Source organism: Procambarus clarkii, chromosome 24 (assembly GCF_040958095.1).
Source record: "Procambarus clarkii isolate CNS0578487 chromosome 24, FALCON_Pclarkii_2.0, whole genome shotgun sequence".
NCBI lineage: Eukaryota > Metazoa > Arthropoda > Malacostraca > Decapoda > Cambaridae > Procambarus > Procambarus clarkii.
The window spans coordinates 8,106,054-8,132,492 of NC_091173.1; the positions used below are offsets into that span (position 1 = coordinate 8,106,054).

The following is a 26,439-nucleotide window of genomic DNA, read 5'->3' on the forward strand; positions in this document are numbered from 1 at the left end:
AGAGGCACACATCACCAGAGGTACACATCACCAGAGGCACACATCACCAGAGGTACACATCACCAGAGGTACACATCACCAGAGGCACACATCACCAGAGACACACATCACCAGAGGCACACATCACCAGAGGTACACATCAGCAGAGGTACACATCAGCAGAGACACACATCAGCAGAGGCACACATCACCAGAGGTACACATCAGCAGAGGCACACATCAGCAGAGGCACACATCAGCAGAGGTACACATCAGCAGAGGCACACATCACCAGAGGTACACATCAGCAGAGGTACACATCAGCAGAGGCACACATCACCAGAGGCACACATCACCAGAGGCACACATCACCAGAGGCACACATCACCAGAGGTACACATCACCAGAGGCACACATCACCAGAGGCACACATCAGCAGAGGCACACATCACCAGAGGCACACATCAGCAGAGGCACACATCAGCAGAGGTACACATCAGCAGAGGCACACATCACCAGAGGCACACATCACCAGAGGCACACATCACCAGAGGCACACATCACCAGAGGCACACATCACCAGAGGCACACATCAGCAGAGGCACACATCACCAGAGGCACACATCAGCAGAGGCACACATCAGCAGAGGCACACATCAGCAGAATAACTATGGCAGCATATGCCATATTGGCAAACGTCCGGTTATCCTTCAAGAACGCTGACAAAGATGATCGCTGTACACATGTACATAACTTAGTGGGTAACTGGCACCCTTCTTCCATCACGTCTCCTTATTTCTTGATTCTTCCTCCTTCAACTCTTCCTTCCCCTTCCTTCTTGAGCTCTTCCTTCTCCTTCCTCTTTTAATTCTTCCATCTCTTTCCTCTTTGAATTCTTACTTTTCTTTCCTCCTTGAATTCTTCCTACTTCCTCCTTCCACCTTGAATTCTTCCTTCTTCCTCCTTGAACACTTCCTTCCTCTTTACTCCTTACATTGTTCCTAACCCAATCCCATCTTCCTTGAACTCTTACTTCCTCCATCCTCCTGGAAATGCTTAGGTCACCTTCCCTTTTTTACATTTTCCTTCACCTACTTTAACCTTCCTTCATTCTTCATCTCAGTGCTCTCCCCCCCTCTTAATCTTCGTTTCGTATCTACACCATTCTCTTTGCCTCTTCCTTTCTCTTCACCCCCCTCATTCCTTATTCCCTGGCGCTCATTACACCAGGTTGGGCGGTGGCGGTAAAGCAGCGTCAAGGCGTATCATGGACAGCAGCTGGTGGTGCTCGGGCCATCTGAGAACTGAGGAACGAGTCCTGGCGGCATTTGGGATGGCGCATCGTTAGGTGTGGTAATTGCAACCTCCGTGGGAAGATGGAGATGGTGAGAGGGGGAGGAATGGGGGTACAATTGGTAGGAAGGATGGATGGGGGGGGGGTAAGGGAGGTGGGGAGAGATGCAGGTAGGAAAGGAGGGGGTAGTGAGGGGGAGAGGGAAGGACTGGAGAGAATAACAGAAGGTATAGGGTATTGTGATGCTGTTTGGCATGCATTTGTACGCCATTGTGTTAACATATGAGGTGCTACTGGTTATGTAGTGTATATGTTGACGTAGTGGTTTATGCAGTGTTCTACCACTCAGCCACCACTCCAGTTACCACCACCCCTTCAACTACCACCACCACCACTTTCCACCACCACGCTCCTACTACCTGCACTCCTCACCACCACCCCCTCCCCAGCTATCATCACTCGCCACCTTGACCACTAGTCCCTTCCTCGAGACCTGGTGCCGATACTTACCGCACCAGTGTTCATGAATACATTATCCGGGACTCTCAAGTGGGTGTTGTGCAGGGAAGAGAGTTACCAGACCGGTGCTCCAAGCCTCCGTCTTAACCCTTGCGATTTCTTTCTCCTTCTTTTCCCCCCTACTCCTCCTCCTCATTTTCGTGCTCTATTTTTCACATCCTCTTCCTCCTCTTTTATCTTCTTCCTGCTTATTCGCTCTTCCTTCTGTTCCCATCCTCTTCCTAATACTGCTCCTCGTCCTCAGGAGCAACACACACAGTGTTTCAGGAGGTTATCTTGAGATGATTTCTTTGCTTTCTTTAGTGTCCCCGCGGCCCGGTCCTCGACCAGGCCTCCACCCCCAGGAAGTAGCCCGTGACAGCTGACTAACACCCAGGTACCTATTTTACTGCTAGGTAACAGGGGCATAGGGGTGAAAGAAACTCTGCCCATTGTTTCTCGCCGGCGCCTGGGATCGAACCCAGGACCACAGGATCACAAGTCCAGCGTGCTGTCCGCTCGGCCGACCGGCTCCCCAGTTACAAGTTGGGTTGTTGTCACAAGCCAGAATTGACAATTAAGAAGCAAGACATATAATGGCGCCAATAAATAATAAAGAAGTAACGTGTGTACACAAATACTTGTAATGTTTACATTTATCACGACAACAGGATTTGAAATTCAGTATCAGTAAAGCTTATAAGCTAAAATTCTGGTTTATGAAAAAAAAAAAATATAAGTAATAATTTGTCATAACATTTCCGTTTGCTCTTTGCTTTTTAAGTCCTTTACGTGTTTACAAGTGGCATCGGTACTCGGCTTGTGAAGGTTATAAGCTGTGCAGATGATGAGTGACAATAACGTGGCTGAAATGTATTTACTAGACCACACACTAGAAAATGAAGGGACGACGACGTTTCGGTCCGTTCTGGACCATTCTCAAGTCGATTGTCTTATAAGCTTATAATTGTCGATTGTCGATAAATATCGATTGTCTTATAAGCTGTGTATACTCCACTTCTCAAGTGTATATATACACTGAAGGTTTGTTTTGGCTCTGGACTATGTTCAGGATTTTAGTATATGTACTGGTTGGTGTGTAAACTCTTACGATGGCCTTATAACACTCCCGCGTTGATAGGTCTTAAGCTCAACACCAAACAAGACTGCTATGAGGAATGTAAACACTTCAGAAGACTTTTAGATCAGCCCAAAGGAACTATTTTAAAATACCCTTGTTGACCATAGCTGACAGACCTCCCACGTTCATTATTTTGGTGGACAAGCAGAGACTAACAAGCCTGTATTGTTGAACATACTCTTGTGTCTATTGATGACACATCACCGGACTCTTGTGAAAACAATCAATAAGTTTACTGAAATTATTGTACAATTGTGCTTGCTCAAAAATGTTGCTATGGAATAATATTAATAACTATATCTGTAAACAAATCCACACGGGCCGTGATGAGGGTTCGAATCTACGTCCGGGATGATTCCAGACGCACTTTAGTCGATTGCGCCGCGACATAGTCAAACGAACTACTATTGTGATTTCTGTGTATATTGAAGTAAGGGCGAAGAGGTAGAACAGCTTGTTGACAGAGTCCGGGTGCATGGGGAAAATTGTGTAAAACTCCAGTGTCTCGGAGAAGCTGCGGGATCCGTGTGAGGGGCAGTAGTACTCCCGGTTGCAATTATTTTGACCATGACGAAGCGTAATCGACTAAGGCGCGTTTGGGATCATCCCGGACGTAGGTTCGAACCCTTCATCACGGTCCTTGTGGATTTGTTCATTTGATGTATCAAGCTATTGTGATTTCTGTGTGTAACTATATCTATTTTAAATATTAAAATGTTAAGTGCTTCCACAGGAAAATGGAGCCCTGACCAGGTGAGTGTGTGATAACTTCAAGTGACAACAGGACAGTGGACCCCTGACCAGGTGAGTGTGTAAGTGGTAACTTGCTTCATCCAATTTGGGGTCGGAATTATTTAACATTTCTGTAAATGTTCACATATACATAGGTTTAAATATGTATATATGAAAATATAAGCATTAATGAACAAATCCACAAGGGCCGTAATGATGTATAAGCATTAATATTATAATGAATAACAATTGATATCACACGTCGGATGTATTATCATCAAACTTTTAAGGAATATTTTCTGTAAAGGATCAAACATCCGCTTCTCTCCTTCCCCCGCCCTGTTATTTTCCCTCCCAATGTCGATCCTGTCCTCCCTCCATCTATCCCTCTCTATATCCTTCCTCCCTCACTTCTACCCTTCCCCTCTCACTTCATCTTGCAGTCCCTCTCTTCATCTCCCTCCCTCACTTCATTTTGCAGCCCCTCCCTTCATCTCCGTCCCTCCCTATCCCTTCCTCCCGCTCTATCCCTATTCAACATATCCTAGGGTTACAAGCACTTTCAGTTATTAAATGACACATGACTTCATAGAGCTTGCCAAGTTCATTTCCACTAGTATACCGAGCATTAGTTGATTGTTAGTTTAGTTGCATCGCGTCTACATCTAGAAATGGAAATAACATATTCAGTATTTGGACTTTCCTTCGTTTTAAATGTAGCAGGTTTGAAATGATCTTGCGACGGGACTCTAAAGCAAACAAGACATTGTTTCTGAAAGTATTGTGTTCGGCGCGTCAAATGGTTGTATATGACCGTTATCACTTTATTTACTAATAATTCCTTTAAGGACGGTTATACAACGAATGATTAACAGGAATGGACCCTTAAATCCACGCGAGACTGTAAGGCAGACTTGTGGTGTTGAATAACCTCCAGTCCGAGTGGTACTTAGTTATAACGACGCGTTGCAAGGAAAATATTAACGGATACCCATTTGTCAGTTACCCCGATATTTGTACTGAGGAAACTCTAGGCACGGATACCCATCATCCAGTTATCATCATCACGCTCCAACAATCATCAGTCCGTAGCTCAGGGGTATGAAGCGAGACACACCGGTACAGCCACACTGTGAGCCAGACCTCTCCAGCATCCCTTAACATCTGGTACAGCCACACTGTGAGCCAGACCTCTCCAGCATCCCTTAACATCCGGTACAGCCACCGTCACACTGTGAGCCAGACCTCTCCAGCATCCCTTATTAACATCCGGTAGAGCCACCGTCACACTGTGAGCCAGACCTCTCCAGCATCCCTTAACATCCGGTACAGACACCGTCACACTGTGAGCCAGACCTCTCCAGCATCCCTTAACATCCGGTACAGACACCGTCACACTGTGAGCTAGACCTCTCCAGCATCCCTTAACATCCGGTACAGCCACCTTCACACTGTGAGCCAGACCTCTCCAGCATCCCTTAACATCTGGTACAGCCACACTGTGAGCCAGACCTCTCCAGCATCCCTTAACATCCGGTACAGCCACCGTCACACTGAGCCAGACCTCTCCAGCATCCCTTAACATCCGGTACAGACACCGTCACACTGTGAGCCAGACCTCTCCAGCATCCCTTAACATCCGGTACAGACACCGTCACACTGTGAGCCAGACCTCTCCAGCATCCCTTAACATCCGGTACAGACACCTTCACACTGTGAGCCAGACCTCTCCAGCATCCCTTAACATCCGGTACAGACACCTTCACACTGTATGCCAGACCTCTCCAGCATCCCTTAACATCCGGTACAGACACCGTCACACTGTGAGCCAGACCTCTCCAACATCCCTTAACATGTACCATTCTGCATCGATTCACGATAATGCTCAGGTTCTTTCTCACGAGAATCAGCACAAATTCTGGTCAGTAAGGCTTCGCTTTTTCCTGGTCCGCATGTAGTGAGGATAATTCTCGGATATTTTTTGTTCTTGTCAGCTGAATTATTTTCGGTGCTCGACAACTGGGTGGAAGGTCGCGGTTCGAGTGTAGAGAGTTTGCATGACGGACAAGATGGGGACGGAAGCGCGAAGGACAGGTGGAACATTGGTAATTGCACTTGATATATATTACTATTGTTCATCCAGGTAGCAGAGACCGGAGATTATAACCATCTGGTTTCTTCATTCCACTTGTACTTCACTGAAATAACAAAACCCAATAATGTTAATGAAAGATTAGAAACTAAACATATGTTTACTGTTAAACTTTAAATTGTTCATTCGATGTTAAATTTGATGACAATATTTGATGTTCTTTGTCTGGCCTGGCAGTCTTGTAGTGGCCGTGTCCACCTAAATGTTTCAGGGAATTATTTATTATAAATGTGCTAGATAATGCGTTATCCGAGACTAATAAGTGATTTCGTTATTTAGAATTATAATTTGTTGAAAGCCTGTAGCCTGCAATTGTCTTCATGTGGCCTGCTGACCTCTCCAGCTAGATGTGTTGTGTTAGTTGACTCTTCTGAAGAGTCAACTAACGCAACACATCTACCCCCTATTAGACTATTTTACAGGAACTTCTTTTCGACGGCTCATAAAACGGAGGAAAGGGTCCTGAAAGATATTGTTGATAGGAACGTTATCCCTACAGACAAAAATCAGAAAATACAATTGACAATATACTATAAAACCAAAAAAACGGCCAAACTACTCATCAAAAACTCTCCAGACACGAAGCAGAACGCCTTGAAGGAAACCAACGTCGTCTATGCCTTCAAATGCCCACTTGGGGACCGTAAGCCCCAAAGAACTCAGCATATAGGCATGACAACAACGTCTCTTTCCAGGCGATTAACAATGCATAAACAACAGGACTTTATCAAGGAACATATTTTCTTCTCATAACCAGACCATCACCAGAGAAATCTTAACAACACAGAAATCATCGATAGATACAGCGACAGCAGTAGGCTCGACATCAGCGAGGCACTAGACATCAAAGAGTCAACACCAGCAATCAACAGCCAATTAATGAACAACTATATTCTACCCACTTCAAGACCCCGAACCAATATAGAAGCATCAAGAGGAAGTATGGGCCAATAGGCCTTCTGCAGTTACTTCCATTCTTATGTTTTTATACCCATTGGTACGTGTTCTATCATGTGCCAATGTCAATCACCTCACCCAAAACTTTTGTACCATATCACCTCACCCAAAGCGAGTATAAGTATGGATGTATTATGTGTGTTTACAGGTTACAGTTGTGTGTGTAAACTAAAGTCTTTGAAAATATAATAAGTTATTACGAAACGCGTTCAAGCGTCAGACATATAAAGCAAATAAAATAACATTAGTATTGGGTAACATTACAAATATTTGTAATGCTAATTGTAAATAGAGTGTGATGAAATAGAAGCAACACGGGAATCCCAAAAAGATAATATGGAGAGCGTTGTTGTGAGAATAGGAGCGAGAAGCCTTTAGAAGCGCTCAGTATCCCCCGCTCTGTGTGACGTTGACAGAGCGAGCACAGAGTTGCGGCCACACACATATTCAAGAGGAAAGCAATATTTCATCATCAAAAGCTTTACTTTCCTTTGATAATTGGACTTGTGTGCGTACTGGAGTAATATATATATATAAATATATATATATATATATATATATATATATATATATATATATATATATATATATATATATATATATATATATATATATATATATATATATATGTCGTACCTAGTAGCCAGAACGCACTTCTCAGCCTACTATGCAAGGCACGATTTGCCTAATAGGCCAAGTTTTCATGAATTAATTGTTTTTCGACTACCTAACCAACCTAACCTAACCTAACCTAACTTTTTCGGCTACCTAACCTAACCTAACCTATAAAGATAGGTTAGGTTAGGTAGGGTTGGTTAGGTTCGGTCATATATATACATTAGTTTTAACTCCAATAAAAAAAAATTGACCTCATACATAATGAAATGGGTAGCTTCATCATTTCATAAGAAAAAAAATTGAGAAATTTTATTAATTCAGGAAAACTTGGCTTATTAGGCAAATCGGGCATTGCATAGTAGGCTGAGAAGTGCGTTCTGGCTACTAGGTACGACATATATATATATATATATATATATATATATATATATATATATATATATATATATATATATATATAATATATATATATATATATATATATATATATATATATATATATATAATATGCGTATATATATTATATATATAATATATATATATATAATATATATATAATATATATATATAATATATATATAATATATATATATATAATATATATATAATTATCAGCTTTTGAGGAAGAGGAAGATAGAGCCAGCCTGGGAAACCTTTATTATCGCCGCTTGAAACACATGAGTATTCAATGTAGCAGATGAGTGAATGCCTTCATGCTGATGCTGTATACAGCCTCTCGTCAGTCCTGTGTATGAAGACACGACTCTAGCCTGGTCGTACATTTACCTGTGTCTGGAATAAGAAACCAGTTAGGCTTATCGATGACCCCCCCCCCCATACATCATCCAGATTAGGTATTTTGGTTCTGTGAGTTGAACATTTAAGGAGGTGCGTATGGAACACGGGAAGAGAACGAAACACTGTTCAAGAAAAGTCAGAGCATGCCCAGCCTTGTGTAATATGTTCTTCAGTCATCAGCGGGCGGGGTCGCGGCAGTATTAACGAACATTTGACAGTTATTCGTGACAATTGGTTGGATATTTATGTGTAAACAACGGAGTCGACGACTCTTGCGTTGTTCGGCTTGAGTCATTCTAACAATATGAATGGATTCCAAGCCGTTAAGGTGATGCAAGGAAGGACTGGAAGTGAGTACAATCGCTGTGAGTGAGTGGGTGACTCTTCGTTCCGGCGATCACGTATAGTAGTGTACGTAACCTGCCTAAGCGTTGTGTACAAACACGCAACCAACCTAGGCACACAACACAAACGAAGACAAACCTCTACGGTAAGATTTACGCAGATGTTCACAGATACATTGTTCAAGCTATCGAAGATACCTTACTTCAGACATATGCAGAATTATCTCTAGTCCATTTAGAATGTAACTTGATATCAAATGATATCAAGGTTAAGATGGACAATGAGGAGCTCCGACAGACATCAGTGAGTAGGGAGACCTGATGCACGCTGTATGGTTGGCCGTTATGTCATGATAACCAGTACCTGGATTCATCAAGTAATTTCGCAAGTAATTACCAACCTGTTCGTCTATTTTATTTATCTTTGACGGGTGTTTCTATTTATTAAATAGTTTATGAGCCCTGAAGCACCAGGAGTCTGTTTATAACGATAACATCATTTGAATGTGAAGTTGTAATGCTTGTAAACTTAAATAAATGTAAACAAAGCCGCCAAAGATTGAGGAAAGATATACAGGTTGGTAAATACTTGCGCAACTGCTTGATGAATCCCGCCCCAGGTTAACGGACCCAGATCTTTATCTCACGCTTTTAGCGTCACGAATCCAAAATTGTATTTCTTGCTTCAAACCAAAAATTGAATTTTAATTACTCTTTTTCCCGTGATTCTTCGACATCAGAAACAAACTATAATCCTCCCGTGTGAATCTGCCTTTTTTACAGTTTCGAAGAGGAGAAAGGAACACAGTAAGAAGGGGAGGAAGAATTGCAATAGGAAGAGATAAAGGAAGAAGAGGGGAAGAAAAGGTGACGCCTGACTAATACAGTGAAGAACTGTTAATAAATGCATGAAGGTTCAGGCCGCACCTGAGGTCATGTTTCATACATGATATACTTTAGCTCTTGGTCCTGGTGTTGATGGGACAGTAGTTACTGCCCCTGGTGTTGGTGGGACAGTAGTTACTGCTCCTGGTGTTGGTGGGACAGTAGTTACTGCCCCTGGTGTTGGTGGGACAGTAGTTACTGCTCCTGGTGTTGGTGGGACAGTAGTTACTGCCCCTGGTGTTGGTGGGACAGTAGTTACTGCCCCTGGTGTTGGTGGGACAGTAGTTACTGCCCCTGGTGTTGGTGGGACAGTAGTTACTGCCCCTGGTGTTGGAGGGACAGTAGTTACTGCCCCTGGTGTTGGTGAGACAGTAGTTACTGCCCCTGGTGTTGGTGAGACAGTAGTTACTGCTCCTGGTGTTGGTGGGACAGTAGTTACTGCCCCTGGTGTTGGTGGGACAGTAGTTACTGCCCCTGGTGTTGGTGGGACAGTAGTTACTGCCCCTGGTGTTGGAGGGACAGTAGTTACTGCCCCTGGTGTTGGTGAGACAGTAGTTACTGCCCCTGGTGTTGGTGAGACAGTAGTTACTGCCCCTGGTGTTGGTGAGACAGTAGTTACTGCTCCTGGTGTTGGTGGGACAGTAGTTACTGCCCCTGGTGTTGGTGGGACAGTAGTTACTGCCCCTGGTGTTGGTGGGACAGTAGTTACTGCCCCTGGTGTTGGTGGGACAGTAGTTACTGCCCCTGGTGTTGGTGGGACAGTAGTTACTGCTTCTGGTGTTGGGGACAGTAGTTACTGCCCCTGGTGTTGGGGACAGTAGTCACTGCTCCTGGTGTTGGTGGGACAGTAGTTACTGCCCCTGGTGTTGGTGGGACAGTAGTTACTGCCCCTGGTGTTGGCGGGACAGTAGTTACTGCCCCTGGTGTTGGTGGGACAGTAGTTACTGCCCCTTGTGTTGGTGGGACAGTAGATACTGCCCCTGGTGTTGGAGGGACAGTAGTTACTGCCCCTGGTGTTGGGGACAGTAGTCACTGCCCCTGGTGTTGGGGACAGTAGTCACTGCTCCTGGTGTTGGTGGGACAGTAGTTACTGCCCCTGGTGTTGGAGGGACAGTAGTTACTGCCCCTGGTGTTGGGGACAGTAGTCACTGCCCCTGGTGTTGGGGACAGTAGTCACTGCTCCTGGTGTTGGTGGGACAGTAGATACTGCCCCTGGTGTTGGAGGGACAGTAGTTACTGCCCCTGGTGTTGGGGGCAGTAGTCACTGCCCCTGGTGTTGGGGACAGTAGTCACTGCTCCTGGTGTTGGTGGGACAGTAGTTACTGCCCCTGGTGTTGGTGGGACAGTAGTTACTGTTCCTGGTGTTGGTGGGACAGTAGTTACTGCCCCTGGTGTTGGTAGGACAGTAGTTACTGCCCCTGGTGTTGGGGGCAGTAGTCACTGCCCCTGGTGTTGGGGACAGTAGTCACTGCTCCTGGTGTTGGTGGGACAGTATAGTTACTGCCCCTGGTCTTGGTGGGACAGTAGTTACTGTTCCTGGTGTTGGTGGGACAGTAGTTACTGCCCCTGGTGTTGGTAGGACAGTAGTTACTGTTCCTGGTGTTGGTGGGACAGTAGTTACTGTTCCTGGTGTTGGTGGGACAGTAGTTACTGCCCCTGGTGTTGGTAGGACAGTAGGTACTGCCCCTGGTGTTGGTGGGACAGTAGATACTGCCCCTGGTGTTGGAGGGACAGTAGTTACTGCCCCTGGTGTTGGGGGCAGTAGTCACTGCCCCTGGTGTTGGGGACAGTAGTCACTGTTCCTGGTGTTGGTGGGACAGTAGTTACTGTTCCTGGTGTTGGTGGGACAGTAGTTACTGCCCCTGGTGTTGGTAGGACAGTAGGTACTGCCCCTGGTGTTGGTGGGACAGTAGATACTGCCCCTGGTGTTGGAGGGACAGTAGTTACTGCCCCTGGTGTTGGGGACAGTAGTCACTGCCCCTGGTGTTGGTGACAGTAGTCACTGCTCCTGGTGTTGGTGGGACAGTAGTTACTGCCCCTGGTGTTGGTGGGACAGTAGTTACTGTTCCTGGTGTTGGTGGGACAGTAGTTACTGCCCCTGGTGTTGGTAGGACAGTAGGTACTGCCCCTGGTGTTGGTGGGACAGTAGTTACTGCCCCTGGTGTTGGTGGGACAGTAGTTACTGTCCCTGGTGAAGGTAGGACAGTAGTTACTGCTCCTGGTGTTGGTGGGACAGTAGTTACTACCCCTGGTGTTGATGGGACAGTAGTTACTGTCCCTGGTGCTGGTGGGACAGTAGTTACTGCTCCTGGTGTTGGTGGGACAGTAGTTACTGCCCCTGGTGTTGGTGGGACAGTAGTTACTGCCCCTGGTGTTGGTGGGACAGTAGTTACTGTCCCTGGTGCTGGTGGGACAGTAGTTACTGCTCCTGGTGTTGGTGGGACAGTAGTTACTGCCCCTGGTGTTGGAGGGACGGTAGTTACTGTTCCTGGTGTTGGGGACAGTAGTCACTGCCCCTGGTGTTGGTGGGACAGTAGTTACTGTTCCTGGTGTTGGTGGGACAGTAGTTACTGCCCCTGGTGTTGGTGGGACAGTAGGTACTGCCCCTGGTGTTGGTGGGACAGTAGTTACTGCCCCTGGTGTTGGTGGGACAGTAGGTACTGCCCCTGGTGTTGGTGGGACAGTAGTTACTGCCCCAGGTGTTGGTGGGACAGTAGTTACTGCCCCTGGTGTTGGTGGGACAGTAGGTACTGCCCCTGGTGTTGGTGGGACAGTAGTTACTGCCCCTGGTGTTGGTAGGACAGTAGTTACTGCTCCTGGTGTTGGTGGGGACAGTAGTTACTGCCCCTGGTGTTGGAGGGACAGTAGTTACTGCCCCTGGTGTTGGTAGGACAGTAGTTACTGCCCCTGGTGTTGGTGGGACAGTAGGTACTGTCCCTGGTGTTGGTGGGACAGTAGGTACTGCCCCTGGTGTTGGTGGGACAGTAGTTACTGCCCCTGATGTTGGTGGGGACAGTAGTTACTGCTCCTGGTGTTGGTGGGGACAGTAGTTACTGCCCCTGGTGTTGGTGGGACAGTAGTTACTGCCCCTGGTGTTGGTGGGGACAGTAGTTACTGCCCCTGGTGTTGGCGGGACAGTAGTTACTGCCCCTGGTGTTGGTGGGACAGTAGTTACTGCCCCTGGTGTTGGCGGGACAGTAGTTACTGCCCCTGGTGTTGGCGGGACAGTAGTTACTGCCCCTGGTGTTGGCGGGACAGTAGTTACTGCCCCTGGTGTTGGCGGGACAGTAGTTACTGCCCCTGGTGTTGGCGGGACAGTAGTTACTGCCCCTGGTGTTGGCGGGACAGTAGTTACTGCCCCTGGTGTTGGCTGCTGCGCTTGTGGTGTATCGCGTGTCTGAATCATTCGAGGGATGTACCTTCAGTTGTATTTCCTAAGTTATGACAATGTATCAAAGCCGAGGCCCGAGCACACAGACGTAGCATTACCTGCAGTTTATCACTACAGTCCTTCGCGATTTATTGTCGCGATACTTTTGCTGGAGCACAGCTCTAAATCGTGTTGGCCCCCTTCCGCCCTCTCCCGCCCCATTCCCACCCCTCCCAGCCAGCCCCTTCCCACCCCTCCCAGCCAGCCCCTTCCCTCCCCTCCCAGCCAGCCCCTTCCACTTCCTAGTGGAGTTGTGCTGCCACGTCCGATTGTTCAGTAAATCACTGAATTATATGTTTAACAGATCTCTAACACTATCCATGGAGGACGGAAGAAAATGTATATATGCAGGTTGACGTCTGAAATAGATAATAATAATAATAATAATAATAAACCTTTGCCCTAGTCTGTTACGTGTCTCCGGTGTTGTGTTGTGTCGTAGAGGCGATGTTAGAGGAACTTCACAGCAAGAGAGTCATGGTAGAGGCAGCTGACAACGGAGATAGGCGATATCTAAGGCTGGTATTTGCATGTTCGGGTGTAAAGATTCCCTCGGGGGGGCTTATCCACCACCCGGGTCATCCAAGGAAACGTATTCCGGTAATTCACATGTTTTGGCAGAACAGTATTGTTGCCGAGGCGGCGTCAGACGACCTTGAGCCCGGCTATGATAAACGAGCCGCGGGTCACGCTATCCTCTTCTGCTGGTTTGGACTAGCACTCTAGTGCACACAGAATTACTGCAATTATTTTCAATTATTCTTTCTCTTAAATTTTAAAGTTTTTTTTAATTATTATTATGTAGAAAATTAAGTTAATGATCTAATGAATTTGACAGTGAGAGGCGGGACCAAAGAGCCGAAGCTCAACCTCCGCAAGCACAACTAGGTGAGTACACACACACACACACACACCAAAGAGCTAGATCTCAACCCCCTCAAGCACAACTAGGTGAGTTCACGCACAAGGGGACACAGGTGGAAACTTAGTACCCAGATGAGCCACAGAGACATTAGAATTTTTTCAGTGTCAGAGTAGTTAACAAATGGAATGCATTAAGTAATGATGTGGTGGAGGCTGACTTCATACACAGTTTCAAATGTAGATATGATAGAGCCCAGTAGACTCGGGAATCTGTACATCAGTTGATTGACAGTTGAGAGGCGGGACGAAAGAGCCAGAGCTCAACCCCCGCAAGCACAACTAGGTAAGTACACACACATACCGAGGATCTCGCGGCCAAACGGACAGCGTTCTGGATTCCCAGTCCACGGACCCGGGTTTGATTCCCATTCAAGACCAAAACAAATCGACTTTTTGAATATTGGTAAGACATCATCAAGCATATTTGATGATGTCTTCTTTTATTTGTCTTCCTGCTTATATCGCAGGCATGCAGGTCCCACAGAGGACCTTGCATCATAACAGAAGCAATAAAAGTGCGCATTACGCACGAAGTTATTTAGTGTGATCTTGAGGTGGAATATTCCCTCTTGACATTGTTCCATAGCCCCCTTCTCCCCGTCCTCAGTGCTCTCTTGGTCGCCCACACATCTACACGTCAGGTTGTGTTCCTCAATATTATGCCGCTTCGCTCGACAAAAAAACTTGCTCAGTAAAAGCGCATTTTCATGCAATTTTTTTATTTAGTTTTATATATATAATTACATAAAATAAAAATCCAGTAAAAACGTATGTCTGATTGCTATGTATGCGTTTTACACAACGCACACATGGTATATATGTGTATATATATATGCTATGTATACAAGTTATACACAAAGTATATATTCGGAGGGGAAAAATCCAAAATGTTAGCTGTGAGGGTTTATGAAGAGAAGCATGCCTGCCGCGTCGATAACACCAGCAACAATCACATAACACAAGACTTCATGAACGTGTTGGGCATGTGCGACGTCAAGATAACCTCATGGTTGGGCATGTGCGACGTCAAGATAACCTCATGGTTGGGCATGTGCGACGTCAAGATAACCTCATGGTTGGGCATGTGCGACGTCAAGATGACTTCATGGTTGGGCATGTGCGACGTCAAGATAACCTCATGGTTGGGCATGTGCGACGTCAAGATGACCTCATGGTTGGGCATGTGCGACGTCAAGATGACCTCATGGTTGGTCATGTGCGTCGTCAAGATAACCTCATGGTTGGGCATGTGCGACGTCAAGATGACTTCATGGTTGGGCATGTGCGACGTCAAGATAACCTCATGGTTGGGCATGTGCGACGTCAAGATAACCTCATGGTTGGGCATGTGCGACGTCAAGATGACCTCATGGTTGGGCATGTGCGACGTCAAGATAACCTCATGGTTGGGCATGTGCGACGTCAAGATGACCTCATGGTTGGGCATGTGCGACGTCAAGATAACCTCATGGTTGGGCATGTGCGACGTCAAGATAACCTCATGGTTGGGCATGTGCGACGTCAAGATGACCTCATGGTTGGGCATGTGCGACGTCAAGATAACCTCATGGTTGGGCATGTGCGACGTCAAGATAACCTCATGGTTGGGCATGTGCGACGTCAAGATGACCTCATGGTTGGGCATGTGCGACGTCAAGATGACTTCATGGTTGGGCATGTGCGACGTCAAGATGACTTCATGGTTGGGCATGTGCGACGTCAAGATAACCTCATGGTTGGGCATGTGCGACGTCAAGATAACCTCATGGTTGGGCATGTGCGACGTCAAGATGACCTCATGGTTGGGCATGTGCGACGTCAAGATGACTTCATGGTTGGGCATGTGCGACGTCAAGATGACTTCATGGTTGGGCATGTGCGACGTCAAGATAACCTCATGGTTGGGCATGTGCGACGTCAAGATAACCTCATGGTTGGGCATGTGCGACGTCAAGATAACCTCATGGTTGGGCATGTGCGACGTCAAGATGACTTCATGGTTGGGCATGTGCGACGTCAAGATGACTTCATGGTTGGGCATGTGCGACGTCAAGATGACTTCATGGTTGGGCATGTGCGACGTCAAGATAACCTCATGGTTGGGCATGTGCGACGTCAAGATAACCTCATGGTTGGGCATGTGCGACGTCAAGATGACCTCATGGTTGGACATGTGCGACGTCAAGATAACCTCATGGTTGGGCATGTGCGACGTCAAGATGACCTCATGGTTGGACATGTGCGACGTCAAGATAACCTCATGGTTGGACATGTGCGACGTCAAGATAACCTCATGGTTGGGCATGTGCAACGTCAAGATGACCTCATGGTTGGACATGTGCGACGTCAAGATGACCTCATGGTTGGGTATGTGCGACGTCAAGATGACCTCATGGTTGGACCTTTTTCAACACGCAGTTTCGACACAACGTGATTACAATACTGAGCTCTTTAAGACTGAATTGAAGTCTTAATAGACTTCGCCTCTTAATAGACTTAATAGAACACCTCAAAGGAGGTGTTCTTGTGCGCGTTTAAGTCGCTTCTCTGCCTGAGAACATCACTCTTGGAAGGGAAGAAACTGTTTATTCCTGGTGAGGAGATAGTACAAAGAGTCAGTTGATTGGCAGGTAGATATATATACAATAGATACGAACATAGGTAGATATATATGCATCAGTCATAACCAGTATATATAATATATCATACAAGTTAGATATATTAATATATCAACAAGTAGATTTGCAGATAAGTATGCAAATTTAAAGATTTATCTCTGTAATCAAAGAAGCTTTTAATTTAAAGCGTAATAGTGTATTAGTACGCTTTATTACACAGGTAAAATCTTTAGATTTGGATACCTATCTACCAACCTAATTGTGGATATGCTTATATGTGTAACTTATATATAATCTATATATATAATCTATGCTTGGAGAAAGCGTGTCTCTGAATTCGAAGAGACAAAGGTATATGCAATGAAGAGGAATTTTGACTGAGAATGTAAAAATGCAGATATTACGTTCTATTACCGGGAGGAAGTGGCTAGATAGCAATAATTCGCGCTGGGGGAATGGACTTGCTTCAGACCAGGCTGGAGGAAATTGTATATATGGTAAATTTCCGTGTCGGTGGTTGGGGTGGGTGGGGGAGGGGGGATGAAGTCGTTGTAGAAATGCTGGTGGTTGGTGCAAAAATGCAGTCTGTGTGTGTTGCAGAAATATTTGTAGGCGTGGCAGGAATGTGGAATTTCTTGGATGTTGCATGAATGTGAAACTTATTGGATGCTACAGAGAAAAAACTTCTTGGGTGTTGCATGAATGTGAAACTTATTGGATGCTACAGAGAAGAAACTTCTTGGGTGTTGCAGAGATGAGAAACAGCTTGGAGGGACATACTGAGTGGAATTATGTGGTACTGAACGTTTTGTAAATATTGGTGATGTTAGTTAACTTTGTACACAAATTGTTATGGTGCAAAATATTGCTATGTTCTGCAGAATTGTTGGTTAACTGGATATGTCAGAATTCTTCAGAAATACCGTATCCTTGTTTGATAGATACTGATAGACTTCCACCCATCTCCTAACGGGCCTTATTTCCACAAAATCAACATTTTGTTGATCTTTCAGAATTTTGCTTCTGTGTTTTGTGAAAATGGTGTCAAAGTCTGCTTAAATACAGCATGTTCGGTCAGCTCTTACGGGTATTGGATCATCGGGGTGTGCAGGGCAGTTGGAGGAATACATGGTATTAAACACTACCGGCTGTCTTTGTATTCAAGACCATTTCAGTAACAGTCAGCACGACCATTAAGGTAACACTATGTTAGCTGGACCACTGAGGTAACACTGGGCAGTGAGAGAGAGAGAGAGAGAGAGAGAGAGAGAGAGAGAGAGATAGAGAGAGAGAGAGAGAGAGAGAGAGAGAGAGAGAGAGAGAGAGAGAGAGAGAGAATCTTTCCTTCCCATCTCGTTTACAAAGAGATACCTGTACACAGTGGTGGTGTGTAATGTTAAAACCTTTTACAGAGTATTAAATATTCAGCGGCCAGCCGCCTCAACACAAGAGGGTCGGGGTAAGTCTTCAACGCTGCACCAGCTCCTGCGAGTACTGTGGAAACTCTCCTTCTAAATTTACGGTAGTCTTTCATTACCACGGGGAATAAGGGCTTTCTCTTATTACCAGCATACGTTAATGCTTGCATTCTCTATAGCAATATTTATCTCGTAGAACACGTGAAAGATATGGATACATTATATATATTGAAGAATGAATGCATTTATATATATATATATATATATATATATATATATATATATATATATATATATATATATATATATATATATATATATATATATATATATATATATTCATATATTCCTACTGAATTACTTTGCATAGTATGGAAGGCTGATTAGCCTGACAGGCAGAGTGATTTTCGTTATTTTCAAATATTTATTTTACAAATGGCTTGATTTCAATTAAAATTATATTATGAACAAATCCACAAGGGCCGTGACGAGACTTCGAACCGCGTCTGGGATCCTCTCCGACGTAGGTTCGAACCCTCATCACGGCCCTTGTGGATTTGTTCATTTGATGCAGCACGCTATTGTGATTTCTGTTCGTAATATTATATTATATTATGAACATAAATTACTGACTTAGTTATGTTAGGTTAGGATAGATTAGGTTTGGTTGGGTAAGGTAGATTGGGCAAGGTTTGATCAAGTTTCTATTAGTTTTAATTCAAATTAACACAAATTAAATCATATGTAACAATGGAAAACTTTATCATTCGAAAAAAAATATATACAATCTCAAGAAAACTGAGTTTGTTAGGCAACTCGGCCTATTAGGTAGAACATATATGTATAAATATTTGTGTAAATTACCAAAATTAACACGTGATGAAAAATGTGACAGTGTCAGACCACGAAGGAAGAATTGGAACAGGAATTTCCTTAAGTACTTTCGTATTTAATAATACATCTCCAGAAGGATATAAATCCTTCAAAATGTATAAATATATGCATGTAGAGATAACGATTTCAAATTAACGGGAACTTTGAATCATCCAATAATCAGTCTGCATAATGAACAGTATCACAGATTTTCAATTTAGTTAACAACAATTGTCAAAAATACATTAAATTTCACAATGAATTTCAGTTAATACACATTTAGTATTTTGGTGTGAAAGGTGAGTTGGTCAGGCGAGTTCAAACATTCTTTAATAACTTTAAGAATTTTAAGTAATTTGAGGTATACATTTATTTTTTATGAATATACACATGTATATCTCGTATTGCTTATAATTTTGTTGAACATTATGTAATTTGTGTATATAGAAAGACTTGTCGTCGCTCAGCAAGAGATAAGGAGAGGAAGAATTAATGGATTTATATTTTTCAAAATTATATGCCATAATGTTGTACTGTGGGATGCGGGGGTATAGGAGGCGAGGATAATGTTGTACTGTGGGATGCGGGGGTATAGGAGGCGAGGATAATATTGTACTGTGGGATGCGGAGGTATAGGAGGCGAGGATAATGCTGTACTGTGGGATGCGGGGGTATAGGAGGCGAGGATAATATTGTACTGTGGGATGCGGGGGTATAGGAGGCGAGGATAATGTTGTACTGTGGGATGCGGGGGTATAGGAGGCGAGGATAATATTGTACTGTGGGATGCGGAGGTATAGGAGGCGAGGATAATGCTGTACTGTGGGATGCGGGGGTATAGGAGGCGAGGATAATGTTGTACTGTGGGATGCGGGGGTATAGGAGGCGAGGATAATATTGTACTGTGGGATGCGGGGGTATAGGAGGCGAGGATAATATTGTACTGTGGGATGCGGGGGTATAGGAGGCGAGGATAATATTGTACTGTGGGATGCGGGGGTATAGGAGGCGAGGATAATGCTGTACTGTGGGATGCGGGGGTATAGGAGGCGAGGATAATGTTGTACTGTGGGATGCGGAGGTATAGGAGGCGAGGATAATGCTGTACTGTGGGATGCGGGGGTATAGGAGGCGAGGATAATGTTGTACTGTGGGATGCGGGGGTATAGGAGGCGAGGATAATATTGTACTGTGGGATGCGGAGGTATAGGAGGCGAGGATAATGCTGTACTGTGGGATGCGGGGGTATAGGAGGCGAGGATAATGTTGTACTGTGGGATGCGGGGGTATAGGAGGCGAGGATAATGTTGTACTGTGGGATGCGGGGGTATAGGAGGCGAGGATAATGTTGTACTGTGGGATGTGCTGGTATAGGCGGCGGGGTCAACAGCCCTTGTTGGCCCATATCAAGGTAAGATTATTATTCAGGTGTGGCAGAGGCGTCTTTTACCGGGTTGCCTAACGTGTTAATATTCTGGCCAGCCCTCCCACGCTTCACCTCTTTCATTAATATTTACACCGCCTCCCATCCTGGCCAGCGCAACCATCTTCTCCCTCATTGTTTTAAGTCAATTTGTGCATATATTCGTGTATAGTACAGCATTACCATGGGACTTGCATCCTCTTGCTGCATTACCATGGGACTTGCACCCTCTTGCTGCATTACCATGGGACTTGCACCCTCTTGCTGCATTACCATGGGACTTGCATCCTCTTGCTGCATTACCATGGGACTTGCACCCTCTTGCTGCATTACCATGGGACTTGCACCCTCTTGCTGCATTACCATGGGACTTGCACCCTCTTGCTGCATTACCATGGGACTTGCACCCTCTTGCTGCATTACCATGGGACTTGCACCCTCTTGCTGTATTACCATGGGACTTGCACCCTCTTGCTGTATTACCATGGGACTTGCACCCTCTTGCTGCATTACCATGGGACTTGCACCCTCTTGCTGCATTACCATGGGACTTGCACCCTCTTGCTGCATTACCATGGGACTTGCACCCTCTTGCTGCATTACCATGGGACTTGCACACTCTTGCTGTATTACCATGGGACTTGCACACTCTTGCTGTATTACCATGGGACTTGCACCCTCTTGCTGTATTACCATGGGACTTGCACCCTCTTGCTGCATTACCATGGGACTTGCACCCTCTTGCTGCATTACCATGGGACTTGCACCCTCTTGCTGCATTACCATGGGACTTGCACCCTCTTGCTGCATTACCATGGGACTTGCACACTCTTGCTGTATTACCATGGGACTTGCACACTCTTGCTGTATTACCATGGGACTTGCACCCTCTTGCTGCATTACCATGGACCCCATCCCCCCCCAACCTGCTGTACCATGGAACCCGTAGCCTGACGATGCCAACTTGTCAGCTACAGTTAAGGGTTGGCGCTTGTTTTCCCTGCCATTAGTCTTCGTTAGTCCCGACAAAGTTGGCCGCCCTTGACAACTCTCGGCTCTCGTCCCACAATCATTCTCCTCACCCTCCTCACGCCCTAATTTGATTATTCTTTTCATCACCTTCGTTTTCCTGAGGCCATTCCTGCCGATATTTTTGGGCTAATTGCGAATTTTCTCTCCTAAACTCACCAGGCTTTGTTGTTTAGTTATACAGCTGGGTGTTGACGTGACTCAGCCGGGTGTTGACGTGACTCAGCCGGGTGTTGACGTGACTCAGCTGGGTGTTGACGTGACTCAGCTGGGTGTTGACGTGACTCAGCCGGGTGTTGACGTGACCCAGCCGGGTGTTGACGTGACTCAGCCGGGTGTTGACGTGACTCAGCCGGGTGTTGACGTGACTCAGCCGGGTGTTGACGTGACTCAGCCGGGTGTTGACGTGACTCAGCCGGGTGTTGACGTGACTCAGCTGGGTGTTGACGTGACTCAGCCGGGTGTTGACGTGACTCAGCTGGGTGTTGACGTGACTCAGCTGGGTGTTGACGTGACTCAGCTGGGTGTTGACGTGACTCAGCCGGGTGTTGACGTGACTCAGCCGGATGTTGACGTGACTCAGCCGGGTGTTGACGTGACTCAGCTGGGTGTTGACGTGACTCAGCTGGGTGTTGACGTGACTCAGCTGGGTGTTGACGTGACCCAGCCGGGTGTCGACGTGACTCAGCTGGGTGTTGACGTGACTCAGCCGGGTGTTGACGTGACTCAGCCGGGTGTTGACGTGACTCAGCTGGGTGTTGACGTGACTCAGCTGGGTGTTGACGTGACTCAGCCGGGTGTTGACGTGACCCAGCCGGGTGTTGACGTGACTCAGCTGGGTGTTGACGTGACCCAGCCGGGTGTTGACGTGACTCAGCCGGGTGTTGACGTGACTCAGCTGGGTGTTGACGTGACTCAGCCGGGTGTTGACGTGACTCAGCCGGGTGTTGACGTGACTCAGCTGGGTGTTGACGTGACTCAGCCGGGTGTTGACGTGACCCAGCCGGGTGTTGACGTGACCCCAGCCGGGTGTTGACGTGACTCAGCCGGGTGTTGACGTGACTCAGCTGGGTGTTGACGTGACTCAGCCGGGTGTTGACGTGACTCAGCCGGATATTCACTTTATGCAGCCAGCTATGAGGGTGTTTTATCTCATAATTTATCGGCATAGCTTGTTGAATTGATGGATCCATTTGAATCTTGGTGGATATCACCTCCACCGCTCGAAGATGGCCTCGGGGTTACAGGGAAGATTATTGGGATTCTCTTGGAAGTCAATGGGTTGGTATACTTTCATTTTTAACAAGACATACCAACATTCATTTCTGGACCAGGTATACCATCACTCATTTGATGACAAGGTATTTCAACCTTCATTTGAGGACCAGTTATACCGTCATTCATTCCAGTACAGGGTATACCAATATTGATGACAGTACAAAGTATACCAGTATTCATGCTGGGACAAAGTATATCGACATTCAACACTGGTCCGGGAATATAACCATATAACCCAGCAGCTCCCACGTTCCTTGCCATGTACACTATTTTAATCATTCTTGTATCGAACACATTTTTTTACGTGTAAAATTCCCCCTCTCCCTGATTTATGGCAGCGTTGGGAAGCCCAGGTTCAAAATACATTTATCCAGCCAGATTTGCTCACACTCGCCTGGAACAAATACATCTGCAGTATTTTATTCTAATGAGTTCCATTTCCACATTAATGAGATTTTATACACCCTTCGTCCAGTTTATATCCGTCCCTCGGTATTTATTATCTTGTTCTGCCTTTCACTGAATGTGTCCACTTCTTTTAAGTGTCGATATGTTGTACTTTACTCGACTACTTATCTTGCTTTGTGAATGGAGAGAAGTCAGCTGTTTTGGTCGTAACGCCTTGTTCATGTTTCGTAAATCGTTGTTAGTGGATACAGGCGTGGTCCCCTCAGACCTCTCCCCCCCCCCTCCCCCCGTCATACATATACATGACACATACAGTCGTTCTGCCCAGGCGCTTTGGTGGTGATTCAAAATGTAATTATAGTTGAAACAATAATAATGATAACAGCTATTGCAGCCTGGTGTTCATTTACATTCAAGTGTATTTGATATCTTCCGCCAGGTGGGTCAGGCTACCACAGTAATATGAAGAGTTATAATGTGGTGTGTACCGCGAGGCTGGTCGCTAGTGCCGTCTATACTTGTGGGTTGTTGTTGTTGTTGTTATAGATTCAGCTACTCTGAACAAGTTCCAAGTAGCACGGGCTATGGTGAGCCCGTAGTGGACTTACCTGGCACAGGAGCGGGGCTGAGACTTGTGGATCTTCTGTATAATACTGTCCTCTTCTGTGTCTTGCTTTCTCAACCTGACCTGTACTGTCAAGTTTGTTCTCTCAACCTCACCTGAACTGTCAAGTTTGTTCTCTCAACCTCACCTGTACTGTCAAGTTTGTTCTCTCAACCTCACCTGAACTGTCAAGTTTGTTCTCTCAACCTGACCTGTACTGTCAAGTTTGTTCTCTCAACCTCACCTGAACTGTCAAGTTTGTTCTCTCAACCTGACCTGTACTGTCAAGTTTGTTCTCTCAACCTCACCTGAACTGTCAAGTTTGTTCTCTCAACCTGACCTGTACTGTCAAGTTTGTTCTCTCAACCTGACCAGAACTGTCAAGATTGTGCTAGCAACTTGACCTGTACACTCAAGTTAACATATACCACCCAGCTAACAGTACATGAAACATCACTCTCGCTTCCTAGCACGTGTGATCCTCTTCATAATGATATAATTATATGCTGGTTGCGTGTGTGTGTGTTATCAGGCGCGGTGCGTGGAATTACAGCATAAACAGGCGTGCCACCCGCGAAAATGACACCTCCAAACACGGCGGTATTGGCTCGTATATTTTCCTCGTTACGCGTTCTCTTTCCCAAGGTCTTGCCCCTGCTGGCGGGAATATGTTACTGATAGAATAAGCAGAACAAATTAAGTGGTAAAAGAAACTTGACTTTGAGAGTGGAATACAAATATGTGTTCCCCGCGTTGAACAACACGAACATGGCAAATATGACTGTTTTATCTGTCTGTGTGTTATCGGTCCAGCGTCTGAACGTTTGTGAGTGTTATCTGTCCAGCGTTTGAACGTTTGTTAGTGTTATCTGTCCAGCGTTTGAACGTTTGTGAGTGTTATCTGTCCAGCGTTTGAACGTTTGTGAGTATTATTATTATTATCGCCCCCAGCGTCTGAGTCTGCTATCGCCCCCAGCGTCTGAGTCTGCTATCGCCCCCAGCGTCTGAGTCTGCTATCGCCCCCAGCGTCTGAGTCTGCTATCGCCCCCAGCGTCTGAGTCTGCTATCGCCCCCAGCGTCTGAGTCTGCTATAGCCCCCAGCGTCTGAGTCTGCTATCGCCCCCAGCGTCTGAGTCTGCTATCGCCCCCAGCGTCTGAGTCTGCTATAGCCCCCAGCGTCTGAGTCTGCTATCGCCCCCAGCGTCTGAGTCTGCTATAGCCCCCAGCGTCTGAGTCTGCTATCGCCCCCAGCGTCTGAGTCTGCTATCGCCCTAGCTTGTGAATATCTGTGACTGTTATTTTGATGACAAACCGATACATATATCGGTTATATTTTCTGATTAGATTTTGTTAAATCTGGCAAAATTCTCAGTAACTATTGTATACTATTTCCTGAAATTAGGCATTAACACGAGGAAAAGTTTCGCTTCCATTCATAATCGATGTATGTGTGTGTGTAAGTGTGTGTGTGTGTGTGTGTGTGTGTGTGTGTGTGTGTGTGTGTGTGTGTGTGTGTATGTGTGTGTGTGTGTACTCACCTAATTGTGCTTACGGGGGTTGAGCTCTGGCTCTTTGGGCCCGCAAAGTGTGCGTGTGTGTGTGTGTGTGTGTGTGTGTGTGTGTGTGTGTGTGTGTGTGTGAGTGTGTGTGTCAGTCAGTTAGAATTCGAGTCAATGACATTGTGTGTGTCTGCCTGACATGATGTTATGAATGTCAGTCATTGTATTTGTGTTGTGCCAGTGTATGCTTGCGTGTCAGTGTGTGAGGCAATGTGTTAATGTGTCACTCAGTGTCATCGTGTCAGTCGCCTCAGTGGCTCCCACAGACCAGAGTCTTCGGGCGAGGTGCTCGTCTTACCACATTTTGTTGATCATTTGCATACTACTTTTTTCTTGGATTTTTACTTGATAAAATTAGCTTCGTTGATAATAAACGACCGTCTGGCTGGTCGACTACCTCACCATCAACTACCGTCTGGCTGGTCGACTACCTCACCATCAACTACCGTCTGGCTGGTCGACTACCTCATCATCAACTACCGTCTGGCTGGTCGACTACCTCACCATCAACTACCGTTTGGCTGGTCGACTACCTCACCATCAACTACCGTCTGGCTGGTCGACTACCTCACCATCAACTACCGTTTGGCTGGTCGACTACCTCACCATCAACTACCGTCTGGCTGGTCGACTACCTCACCATCAACTACCGTTTGGCTGGTCGACTACCTCACCATCAACTACCGTCTGGCTGGTCGACTACCTCACCATCAACTACCGTTTGGCTGGTCGACTACCTCACCATCAACTACCGTCTGGCTGGTCGACTACCTCACCATCAACTACCGTCTGGCTGGTCGACTACTTCACCATCAACGACCGTCTGACTGGTCGACTACCTCACCATCAACTACCGTCTGGCTGGTCGACTACCTCACCATCAACTACCGTCTGGCTGGTCGACTACCTCACCATCAACTACCGTCTGGCTGGTCGACTACCTCATCATCAACTACCGTCTGGCTGGTCGACTACCTCACCATCAACTACCGTCTGGCTGGTCGACTACCTCATCATCAACTACCGTCTGGCTGGTCGACTACCTCACCATCAACTACCGTCTGGCTGGTCGACTACCTCACCATCAACTACCGTCTGGCTGGTCGACTACCTCACCATCAACTACCGTCTGGCTGGTCGACTACCTCACCATCAACTACCGTTTGGCTGGTCGACTACCTCATCATCAACTACCGTCTGGCTGGTCGACTACCTCACCATCAACTACCGTCTGGCTGGTCGACTACCTCACCATCAACTACCGTCTGGCTGGTCGACTACCTCATCATCAACTACCGTCTGGCTGGTCGACTACCTCACCATCAACTACCGTCTGGCTGGTCGACTACCTCACCATCAACTACCGTCTGGCTGGTCGACTACCTCATCATCAACTACCGTCTGGCTGGTCGACTACCTCACCATCAACTACCGTCTGGCTGGTCGACTACCTCATCATCAACTACCGTCTGGCTGG

General features: G+C 46.2%; 3 protein-coding genes across 3 annotated transcripts; 2 read left to right on the forward strand and 1 right to left on the reverse strand.

Annotated features, from left to right (window-relative positions):
• The first annotated feature begins 14,758 nt into the window (after window positions 1-14,758).
• Window positions 14,759-16,186, forward strand: LOC138368267 (microtubule-associated protein 6-like). The gene has a single exon (XM_069330818.1). The coding sequence runs from the start codon at window positions 14,759-14,761 to the stop codon at window positions 16,184-16,186; it is 1,428 nt and encodes a 475-aa protein (XP_069186919.1).
• A 4,030-nt stretch (window positions 16,187-20,216) lies between these two features.
• LOC138368268 (involucrin-like) lies at window positions 20,217-20,990 on the reverse strand. The gene has a single exon (XM_069330819.1). It carries the CDS (start codon window positions 20,988-20,990, stop codon window positions 20,217-20,219), a length of 774 nt encoding a protein of 257 aa, XP_069186920.1.
• A 50-nt stretch (window positions 20,991-21,040) lies between these two features.
• LOC138368270 (50 kDa spicule matrix protein-like) lies at window positions 21,041-22,149 on the forward strand. The gene is made up of 2 exons (XM_069330820.1): window positions 21,041-21,067; window positions 21,319-22,149. The coding sequence occupies exons 1-2, from the start codon at window positions 21,041-21,043 to the stop codon at window positions 22,147-22,149; spliced, it is 858 nt and encodes a 285-aa protein (XP_069186921.1).
• The last annotated feature ends 4,290 nt before the right edge of the window (window positions 22,150-26,439 follow it).

Excerpts from the sequence above, each read along its gene's own strand:
- LOC138368267 (XM_069330818.1), top strand. The coding sequence starts at position 14,759 with ATGGTTGGGCATGTGCGACGTCAAGATAACCTCATGGTTGGGCATGTG.
- LOC138368268 (XM_069330819.1), bottom strand. The coding sequence starts at position 20,990 with ATGGTAATGCAGCAAGAGGGTGCAAGTCCCATGGTAATACAGCAAGAG.
- LOC138368270 (XM_069330820.1), top strand. The coding sequence starts at position 21,041 with ATGCCAACTTGTCAGCTACAGTTAAGG. Across the intron at positions 21,068-21,318 it reads CTTGTCAGCTACAGTTAAGG|CCGGGTGTTGACGTGACTCA; the intron begins GTTGGCGCTTGT and ends GACGTGACTCAG.